Genomic DNA, 11247 nt, shown 5'->3' with positions numbered 1-11247 from the left:
TTTCACCCAGTATTGCACAGTTAGCAATAACTAAAATGAAATGCCACAATTGGACTTATACATACCATTTTGAAATTAAATCCCAATGACACTGCTAGTCTTTTTTTCATCTTCACCATTTTCTTATGCTTTATGCATGTTTTTGATCCACTGTCTGATTCGCTGTGTTCATCAGGCGAGGTCACAGATGCAGATAACACTGACTGTCTCCCTTGTGATGAGGGCTGCGCGAAATGTGAACGGAGTGAGTAAACCACGTTTTTCTTGCTATCTCTCTCTTCTTGCCTTTCTCACCTTCTTCATGGATGAAATAAAACCAAGTTTACAATAGGGTCAGCAGCAGCTATATTCTGTAGCTACAACAAGCACCACAATATCTTGCAGGTAAAGTGATGGGATGAGTGAATCTTGTACTACTCAACTTTTACTGTTTTTACAGTTGAAGACATTTATCACTTTGGTCCTTGGGAGTGAGATATAGTGAGATATCGGAAAAGTTTGTAACCAAAACAAAACACCTCATAAATATGTTTGATAGTGTAATTCTGAGGTGGGGTGCCTGCATTTATTAATGGTGTTATTGCTTTTTGTTGCACCACACTCTTTGCTGTAGGCTTACTTACTGCAGAAAAGTCATCATAAATTAACTGAGCATTCAAATGTACCCTGCAGTTAATTATCACTTTGCCTATTCCAGTAAACCCTATTCATTAGGGAATTCACTTGGACAGGCCATCTCTTAGAACTTAACTGCACTTTACTGCAGATTTCATAAATGATCAGACACCTTATCTAGAACATTTTGGATGGGATACTCCACAACAACACAGTCAGAGAAATTAATGATCATGCAGGATATAAAATAAAACCAATTTGACCAATGTCATTTATAAAGTACCAGAAAAATGTTAGTTAAAACCTTGTGCTGTTACACTTCACCCCTTCAGTACAAGACACATAAAAACTAAAGCACTTCCTTCTCCCCGAGATGATTAGCAACATACCAGAGAAAGTTGTTATTGTGCTGAACTAGTCTGAGGTGGAGACAGACTGTTATTATGTCATTATGCATTCTGGGTGGAATATCTTTCATCACTCTCACCCTCACCACAACCTGCCTACCTCCCACTCACTTGTAGTAATCACAATTCTGCAAGCTACACAAGTCAGTCAGCAGTTTAGAGATTTGAGATGATTGGCCCTGTGATGCGATGCCATGGGCTTAAAGTGAAGATGAAACAGAACGTGCAGTGTCAGAGACGGGCATCTGCTGTGTGTGTGCATGCTCACGCTTTCTGTCCTGTTTTAGACATTTACAGTCATAAGATGTTTGCAACGTTTCTTTGAATGGTTGCTGCTTTTTTTAGGGGCTACTTTGAGTGAAAGTCTTAAATCAGAATTAGGATTAGATGCTGCATAGGTTAGGGCTAAGGCATGAGTTATCATGAGTTATAGACTTACTGCAAAATTCTATCCAAATTTTTTTTCAGTGTTTGTGAAAGCAATGTATAGACTGGTTACTAATTTCAAATGCAGCAGTCGACTCCCTAGTTATTCAAAAGAACACAATATACTCTCAGAGTGCTCTGAAATCAAACATCACTTCTTTGGTTTTGGGTCTTATTCTCATCTATGCCTTTAAGATTAGTCTTACAGTTTAGTAAAAGAGTTGTGTGTGTTAGTTTGTAATGTGCAGTTGTGTGAAATCTATCAAAGAGCTTGCCAGCCTGGCAGTGTGTGATAAGATGCAGTAGCACCCACTCAGTCCTATCTCCTCTTATCAAATTACTTCAGTACTTCTTCATAATTCATCATCTGTTTTACCCATTAATCGTCTTTGTATATTGAGAATATTTTATCGTTGGATTAGTCATGTTTCAAATCTGTCTTGGCTTACTGTGTTTTAAGGAATAGCACTGGCACATATGTCTTATGTAGCCCTATGATAAGCGCTCTCAGCAGAAACCACCAGACGTTATCTTTTACCTGGGATAGGAAAAACCTTCATTACCGTGGCCCTCCTTGACACATGGCTCCTTGGCTTCCTCTGTTACTGGGCAATGCTGGTGACACATCTTTAATCATTCTGGGTACTTAAAAGTTTTAGCTCCTGCCTGGGTGCGTGTGCCATTCTTCATTCCTTGGTTGCAACATCTCGAGAGGGTTTTCATTTCTTCATTGAGTAGTGCTAAACACCCTTCTTTGCTGCTCACAATAAAGCTCATTGCGCTTTCAATGTTCAGCTGTTTCCATGCTCTGCAGCTCATCTCTGTGCTTTAAATAAGCCGTCTTTCTTATGGCTGCTTTGTTTGATCATATTCAAACATCCACTCCTTTTCTCACTTCCCAGTCCACTTCTCAAACACTTCTGGATAAACGCATTAAATCAGTTTCTCCCACTGATGTGATGATTTGAGGTGAGTAAGGCTGAGTTCATCCATGCCTGCTCTTTTTTTTTATATATCACCACTTTTTACTAGCAAAGAGGTCATGTGGCTCAGGTTTGTTTGACAACACCTAGGAGATGCTCGGCATCCTCCCGGATCATGTTCTTCGTATATATCTACAACTATAATTTTATCATTTGGGTTGTGTATAGTGAAAATCTACCATGTGTCTGTTCTGGAAGATGGATCCCTCCTCAGAGTTTTATTTTTTATTTTTACTGTGCTTGTATATTATGTATCTGAGTCCTAATGTTATGTGGAGATTGTGAGTGCATGTAGACCGTAAATGTGTGAGTTCTTGCAAATTCCACGAGCACGTACTTCAAGATGTGTATGCTTGTTTGAGTTCTGGTGAAATTCCCCGTCCTCTGGCTTCCACAGTTAATATTTATGCAGGCACTATTTTCTGTCTTCGCACAGACACAGCCTGAAGGCACGATTTCTGGCTCCTCACTCCCTGTCTTGTTCTATACCTCTGTCCCTCCCACCTTCCCTTTCTCTCAGTCCCTTGCTGTATGAGTAATTGCTTTCACAGGTAGTGGCTTGTCTACTGTATTGAAGTGCAAACCAGTGCAGTGTTGTGGGTACCGGAAGGAGACGGAGAGAGGAATTGGGTGTGTGGGGGGTGATGGAGGCTTTCCCAGAGAGGATGAATGTCCCAAGGGAGAGTCTGCAGTAGGGGCTTTTTTAGTAGTTATTTCCATCTCTTTCTCTCCCCGTCTACAGTATCTGTCCCTTGCCTTTTCTCTCTCTTTCTGCTTCCTGTCTGATCCCTCCTTTCTCTTCCTCTTATCCCTCCCTCTGTCCTGTTTTGACATTGTTTGGATTAAAAGATGACAGCATGACTCTTCCTCACTTACCAGTTCGACAGATTTGATCGGCAGGTGGAATTAATTAATTTGGAAATAAAATGAACCCCCTCCTTCAGTGTGTGTATATAAAAACAATCTCTCACACACATCTGAATTACTTATTAATATCCCCTGCATATGTTTCCTATGACAGAAATACAACAAACAGCAAATATCTGAGTGTTTTACATCACTTATCACTCACATTATGCTTATATTTGTGTTTTTAAGCAAAGATACATGTAGTACCAGCTGAACAAACACAGAAAAACACACATAAACAACATTAAAGTACAACACAGCAGCAGCCGAACTTCTGACCTATCTAAGATGAGCAAAACGAAAAGATACAGATGTGAAGTAGAATAGCCCCAGGCACTCTCTGACTTTTACTTTTGTTTGAAGACTTCGCTGAGATTTGTTTTCTAATTCACTGAGCACAGTCACCGATGATTGATGGCATAGTGCCGCTCAATTCTACAGTTAACCCAGCATATTTATTGTGTGTTGTCAGAGCGCCTCCTGCTGGTGTTAAAGGAGCTGGGTTGAGACAAATCCCAGTGCTGTCTTTGGGTGCATGGTAGACAAGATGGAAAGTAAGATTTCCACATGTTCACAAGTTAATTACATAAACAGCCGACCACTAACACTAAACACCACAGTAATGTTATAGTTATATGTTTGACCTTTGTGGGTATGGAGAAGCTAGAAGGGGAAATGTCTGAAAGATGGTGATGACAGCAATACAACATATACTGCTGCTTCACCTCTACACGCCAGTGCAAAAAGAGTACTTGGTGCATTATATTTAAATGTGGTTTGAACAGAAGCCGCAACAACTATAAGGCTGCAGTAGGCTTTCTTTTTGTCTTACTTTGAGATCGTAAACTGAACCTCTTGACTAAGTCCAGAATTCACCATATGAGTGATCAGTTGTTAATGATTTTAATTTCTGCTTTTCACCACAGAGGATTCAGGAGAGCAGAAAACTGTTTGCCTCAAATGTGAAGATGGTTTCTACCAGTAAGTCTCTTTGGTTGGGAGTTTCATTGAGCTACACCCCCATATTTATATGTCGTTATATTGATAATATCTGTCTTTGTGTCTTTCCGTCTGTCAGGTTAGACACAGACTGTCATCAGTCCTGTCCAGATCGGACCTATGGTGCAAATAACACCATGGTGTGCGCTCTGTGCGAAGACAAACGATGCGAAATCTGTGACCAGTTCCAGTGCTACTGGTGTGAAGAGGGATTCTACATCTACGGTAACATTTGAATTTGTGACTCAGTATCATTTACCTAGGGCAGACAGGGTGGGCCACCGCACCCTGAGGAGCTGACACTTTACCTGCAATAAAGCTTTCTATGTTACTGTACAGTTTTAAGAATATTTAACCATCCTACATAGAGACATTTTTGGAGAAGCTGAGATCTGCGACTGGTAATAAATGTTGCGATTTTATAGCCATCCCAAAAGGCTTTTCAAAAATGTTTTCAAAGGGCTGGTATAAAAAAAGTACCTGAGATGGCACATAATTATTTTAATAAAAGGATAACTTTAATGGTATATAGAGGAAGTACATAAATTGAGTTTCTTTGTCCAGATGGAAGGTGTGTGGATCACTGCGTGGAAGGTTTTTTTGTGGATGAGGAGAGCCGGGAATGTGAGCCATGTCACCGTGCCTGTCGTACATGCGGAGGGCCACAGTATGATGACTGTGACTCTTGTGAGGACGGATTCACACTGGAGAACGGGGAGTGTTTGGAGGGCAAAAACTTGGCCCCGTGCCCTGAGAAATACTTCAGAAACAGTATGTAAATGATCAATTCTGCCTTGGCGCAACATATTACTCACCTCTAACCTTTTGTCCACCAAATGAAAATGACGTATTGCTAATGGAATTGAAACATGTTGCTATGAAATACATTAGGTTCTCAGTAACACACCTTTAATCTAATTGTCATCCTATTTCAGATAGTATTATATTTTTTGAGGGTCATCTCCTCTCAGTTCCTCCTGTCTTTCTTTCATGTCATTCACATCTGGATTTTGTCCTTAGGTGAAGATGACTGTGAGCTGTGTCATACTTTCTGTAAGACTTGCTCTGCTGCAGGGAGGTCGGACTGCAGCAGCTGCTATCCAGGTAAACGTTAGCTGTCTGGAACCTTCTTAAAATGCAAAAGGGTTATTGGACTAGGCTTACAGTGAATGTTACAGACAAACTTGCTGTCAATGTACATGTTTTTTCTTTAGCAGGCAGTGTGGCAGTGATGACAGAATTTACCTCACATCTAAACAAGTTGTTGACTGCTGGCAGCCATGTTCTTGTATCAGCGGTGTGTTTGTCTTTCTGTCTTCAGGTCGTTTTTTGACTCCTCGACAGACCTGCGCGTCTCATTGTCCATTCGGTATGTTTGCCAACAATGTGTCCAGCCATTGTGAAGACTGCTCGAAAGGGTGTACCGTTTGCCAGGACGCCCAGCAGTGCCAGCGCTGTCGCAAAGGGCTTTACCTGCACAATGGAGTGTGTGTGGTGAAGTGTCAGAGGTACTCGTCCTGTTTTCTCATTTCTTGAATGCAGACAAATATACATCATAATACATCAGTGAGACCCTTATTTTCTACTATCTCTGCCCATTTCTCAGAGGGTTTCCTCAAGGTGGTGTATGCCAGCCGTGTGCCCCAGAGTGTGCATCCTGCCAGGGGAATTCCTCTCATTGTCTCAGCTGTGAGAGACAGTACTTGCTGCTGGAATGGTCTTGCAGGTCACACTGTCCAGAGGGCTATTACGCCACCGAGAGAGAATGCCGCCGGTGTCCAGCTCACTGTAGCGAGTGCAATCAGGACGGCCTGTGTAAAAGTTAGTATGGTAGACGGAGCAGTGAAGGGTAGAGGAAGGGAAGATGAGGAAAGGAGGATCAAGCAAACATACTGCTTTGAAAGGCAGTTTACTTGGAAAATGATGTAGCTGATCAGAAGATGGGGAAGATGAGGAGGGGATGCAGAAAGCAGGAAAACAGGCAATGTGAGAAGCTCAGTCTCTGCTCCCTGGACTGCAAATAGTTCAGCCATGAAACTTAAATATAGGGGGAGAGGAAGTGAAGAGTCATGTTGTACTTATGGCTGAAATTCATAATATACACCACATCTTGGTACTAAACTACTAGGAAATATGATGAGTCTTAATGAAATGACTTGACATACATAAATAATGATTTTTCTAAATGTAGCCCACAGGTTTTCTTTGATTGTGTCAGTGGTAGATTTATGATTACTCTTGCAGTTACACACAAACAAGATTTTTATTCATTACTTCGTCATGCTATAGAAGTGAAAAGCAAAAAAAAAGTATGTGCCAGAAAGAGGAATAGGAAGTGAGGGCTGACCAAGAGGAGGAGATCAGAATTCAAATGTACACCATAAAGAGTTAAGAGTTGCATTTTTTCATGTACGAATCCATCGTTACCTTCCTGTATCGTCATGTAGTCAGCCTGCTTTAGTGAAACATTTTGTTTTCAATACAAAAAAGGTTCATTTTAATAGTGAGACTTGTATAATTGAATGACAGTTACCATTAAATCATTTCTAAGCATGTAATGGCATTTAACCTATAACAGTAGCTGTAAAAGTCCAGTCTGTAATATTAATCGTTTGGCCTACATTTCCCTTTTCAAAGTATTCCTACACAAACGATGTAAACTGTAGTGTTTTGTCACTCGTACTTTGTAGCTTATTACTCTTTCCGTCCCTCTCTCCCAGAGTGTGCTGAGTACTACTTCCTCCATGAGGATAAATGTGTGGATGATTGTCCTGGTGGCTACTTTGCTAGTGAGCAGCATCATGAGTGCGTGCGTTGCTATGCTGATTGTGCCTCGTGTGACGGACCAGGCTTTGATGACTGTGATGAGTGTCACAACCCGAAAGCCGTCCGTTACAATGGGGAGTGTCTGGCTGAGTGTACCAACAGCACTTACTATGATGAGACTACCAATGAATGCAGAGGTAGGGAAGGTAGAAACAAGAATATTAATTCTCTGCCATCACTGGCTGTGTTTAACACCTTTTCATTTATCCAGATTGTGACAGGTCGTGTCTGACCTGCTCGGGCCATGAGCCCTCATCCTGCCTCAGCTGTGATGCCAACAGACGTAAAGATGCTAGTGGACACTGCGTGTGGCTCAGTCAGTGCTCTCTGCACTCATACATGGACCAGAATGAACGGTGCCAACCATGCCACAAACTCTGCCATCGCTGTTCAGGGCCGGGAAAAGATCACTGCCTCAGCTGCACAGAGACGCACTTCCTACTGAGTAAGTCATCAGACTAAGCCAAGGCTGCTAGAAAACATTTGTGATCGCTCTGTATTAAATGTTGTGGCTATCCACCAAATAGAAACTTCTCCTTTAGTGTCCTGACTTTGTGTTTCTGTCCATCAGACAGCACATGCGTGCTGGAGTGCCCTGTGGGTTACTATGCCAAGGACAGTGATGAACGTGAGTGCGAGCGCTGCCACTTTAGCTGTGAGTCCTGCGTCGGTCGTCACAGTGTGCAGTGTGTCACCTGCAAACCTGGATTCTTCAAGCACGGAAGCAGCTGTGTTGAAACTTGTTCAGAAAGGTTAGAACACAGATACACAAAGTGGCATCTCCTCTCCTCTTCTATAACAAAACACCATAAATTTAACAGATGTCATCTTCACTTTTCAGTCACTTTGGCAATACCACCACCATGGTTTGTGAGCGCTGTGATCCCTCTTGTAGCCAATGCCGGGGTCAGAGTAACAGAAACTGTCTGAGTTGTCGTGAGGGCTACGTCTACCTGAGGGGGCAGTGCCTGCAGAGCTGCCCTCCAAACTACTACAAACACAGCTGGTCCAAGACCTGTCACAGGTGTCACCCCACCTGTAAAACCTGCAGTGGTAAAGGAAGCATGTCATGGCTTATTTCTGCCATTTCTTTATTTTGCTTTGTTTTTATATGATTCTACATTACTGAGCATGAATTGTTGCATCACAGTTTGTTTTGTTTTGGGGCTTTTACAAAGGCATAAACACTTTCAGAATACCTCTCAGGAGTTAAAAAAAATCTACACAGAGTATACAGACTGAATTTTATAAGTTAGGTTCGTTTTTTTATTGTAGTGATGCATTTTGGGAAACAGTGCAAGAATAAATACAAATAAAAGCAATAAAAAAGTGCACATGGCCCTGTACTATTGTCTCTTATGCCTTATTTGTCATGGTTTTTTTTTTTACCATGCCATGTGATGACATCTTACACTACTTCCTGTTGTTTCTCTGTCTCTCTCCTTCCAGATGAAGGTGCTCTACAATGTCAGTCCTGTTATGAAGGCTACACATTTATGAGCGGCATCTGCGAATCCCAGTGTCTCGTAGGCTTCTATGCTGCTTCACAGGTGACAGACAGTTTGTGCGTCTCTTCATTTATAAAGTGCGTTCAGGCTACTCTGAGATAAATGTGTGAAGGTGACACTCAGTCTGCTGTGTAACAAGTTCTTCTGTTTCTCAAGGCCTCTAAGTCTAAGAGTGATACACCAGACTGCAAAGTGTGTGATTCCTCCTGTCTGGACTGCCGAGGTCCCAGCATGTGGAACTGCACTGTTTGCCCTGCACTCCAGATTTTGTCTGATGATGGCCGCTGCTTGAGCTGTTGTGGAAACGAGATGCGACACGATGATAAGCCAATACCCAGGGAATGTTGTGACTGCAGGGCCTCACAAGGTAAATAAGGACACAGAGAGCCCTTCACAAAAACATACATAGTTCATTGAGGCCTTTGATGTCATCTAGTAATCTGGTTTCTGGAGAAGTGTGTTTACTGTATGTGAGTCATCAGCCACATTGTTTCAGGGCATCTGCCATTTGTAATGGTTTCTCTGTATAATTCATCACAGCCCTTCCACAGTTTAGTCAGAGATTTAATCTTCCAGCAAAACAGGGGTTTTCAATATTTTAGAATGATGCTTAAAAGGTTTCTATTACAAGATATTTTCCAAGCTTTCTAGGCCTCAAGCCATGATAAACAAGACTGCATCTCACTGGAAGTAGAGCCTTGTAAAACACACTTATGCCAGGCACGGATTCATCACACAAACCAAGTATATTTCCTTCTTCTCAGAGGAGTGCATCCTAGGTGTCAACTTTGTGTTGAGGAACGCTGAGGATTTAGAAGCTCAACGCAGCACCACCAAACTCTTTGTCACTGCTTGTGTTCTACTTATCCTGTCTGTGGGCGGAGGGCTCTTCCTCTTCCTCTCTGCCCGATCCAAATCACTCGCCATCGCACCCAAAACCAAAGCTGGAGGATATGAGAAACTGAATACTGGATGCAATGGAGGTGTCACCTCACAATTCACCACCTCTTCATTTGGAGAGTATAGTGACCGGATCATTGAATGTGAGAATGATCAAGAAGAAGAAGATGATGATGATGATATAGTATACATGGCACAAGATGGAACGGTGTATATGAAATTCAAATATGGACTCCTGGAGGATGAAGATGAGATCGAGCTAGAGTATGATGATGAGAGCTACTCCTACAGATGAAATGAATGCCCTTGACTGGAAGGAATTCCTCTACCTCATGTATCAGTGCAGTCGAAGTTTGTTGTGAGATTTGTTTCTTGTTTGAAAAGTGCTTGAAAGGGGAGCAGTCTTCAGATTAATGGTGTTGATGTTTATTTAATCCTTGTTTGTTAGCTCATTTAGCAGGTAGAGCAGATGTGGGTGAAGAATGGTAACAAGAATTCTTTATTTAGACCAAGATGATTTTCAGTGATGTTATTAGGGCTGACACCAATCTAAGCCATTTGATTCATACCAGCCAGTTACCAAGATTTATGACATACAGCACAAACTATATGCAAGTCTCTCTAAGACTTATAATTAATCTAATCAACATTTTCCTGTTAAACTATATTTCTACAGGCCCCCATGGCAACTTTTGACCATTTCTGTGGCAATAATCAGATTGTTTCATGTGTGTCGGGTTGTAGTTGACATTATTTGATCCAAATTGTACTGCTTACATTCTATTTTTCCAATAAACTCAGATTACATAAACTCATCTCAAGGTGACTGTTCTCTATCATAATAAATGATGTCACACCATTAGGGTGGTTCAGGAGCTTCAGCACTTTCATTCAGGTTATGTAATTCTAGGCATTTTTCCTTGATAATGGTGATGGAGTGGAAGATGTTAATAAGTACAGTTGATTTTTGAGCCTATTTTCACAAATGCAAATTTGGTTTTATAATTTAGCTGATCTTTGTAACAAGGGAATGTTATAATATTACATTTCCATTGTGGTTGCTACATAAAAGTAAACATAGTGATATATTTAATGTTTCATATTCTCACTCAGATTGAAAATGAAGACCCGTGGAGGTACATCCTAACTATAAGACAGCTTTTAGGGTTCCAAATTATTCCAAATACTTAGATGCTTACTGTATCAGAACTGCTTTGTTAAATTATTTTCATCAAATTCACATGACATCAGTGAAATGTCTGATTTTTATAATATAACCTTCACTATGACCCGCCAACAGATTTGAGTCCAGTGCTTTATCTTTCACTAGACTCAAGGAGTAGACATAACATTGATACAGGGACATCTGCCAGTGTATGTCCTTCACACATGGCTGGCTTGTCATTAACATGTTTGATTTTGATTTGATTTGATTTATTATTTCAAGCATGTAAAGACAGTTGATATGTCAACACACATAATTTTACACATATCCAACAAATGCTAATCCAATATCAATTTGCTTATACCTAGTACATGCTTGAATGGAGTAGGAAGAAATCAGACTTATCCAGTCCTACCCCATGACATCATCTTACCATCATTGGTTTGCAAGCAATAAATGATTCACTTCTACACACACACATATTATACTAAAAAAAGAATATAACAGTG

General features: G+C 41.1%; 1 protein-coding gene across 1 annotated transcript in view; it reads left to right on the top strand.

Moving 5' to 3' along the window:
* Nucleotides 1–10384, top strand: part of LOC109961533 (proprotein convertase subtilisin/kexin type 5-like) — a 16620-nt gene extending 6236 nt beyond the window's left edge. The window contains exons 5-18 of the mRNA XM_020602413.1: nucleotides 176–244; nucleotides 4267–4321; nucleotides 4419–4564; nucleotides 4904–5110; nucleotides 5360–5443; nucleotides 5661–5847; nucleotides 5946–6160; nucleotides 7060–7302; nucleotides 7377–7610; nucleotides 7737–7917; nucleotides 8007–8218; nucleotides 8615–8715; nucleotides 8830–9040; nucleotides 9438–10384. Coding sequence (XP_020458069.1) covers nucleotides 176–244; nucleotides 4267–4321; nucleotides 4419–4564; nucleotides 4904–5110; nucleotides 5360–5443; nucleotides 5661–5847; nucleotides 5946–6160; nucleotides 7060–7302; nucleotides 7377–7610; nucleotides 7737–7917; nucleotides 8007–8218; nucleotides 8615–8715; nucleotides 8830–9040; nucleotides 9438–9868 — 2576 coding nt within the window. The 3' untranslated portion in view covers nucleotides 9869–10384. The remainder of the gene's footprint in view (nucleotides 1–175; nucleotides 245–4266; nucleotides 4322–4418; nucleotides 4565–4903; nucleotides 5111–5359; nucleotides 5444–5660; nucleotides 5848–5945; nucleotides 6161–7059; nucleotides 7303–7376; nucleotides 7611–7736; nucleotides 7918–8006; nucleotides 8219–8614; nucleotides 8716–8829; nucleotides 9041–9437) is intronic.
* The last annotated feature ends 863 nt before the right edge of the window (nucleotides 10385–11247 follow it).

The sequence above is a fragment of the Monopterus albus genome, unplaced genomic scaffold (genome assembly GCF_001952655.1).
Source record: "Monopterus albus unplaced genomic scaffold, M_albus_1.0 scaffold56.1, whole genome shotgun sequence".
Taxonomy (NCBI): Eukaryota; Metazoa; Chordata; class Actinopteri; order Synbranchiformes; family Synbranchidae; genus Monopterus; species Monopterus albus.
The sequence above is the reverse complement of the archived record's forward strand: the minus strand, read 5'-3'. Positions and strand labels throughout refer to the sequence as shown.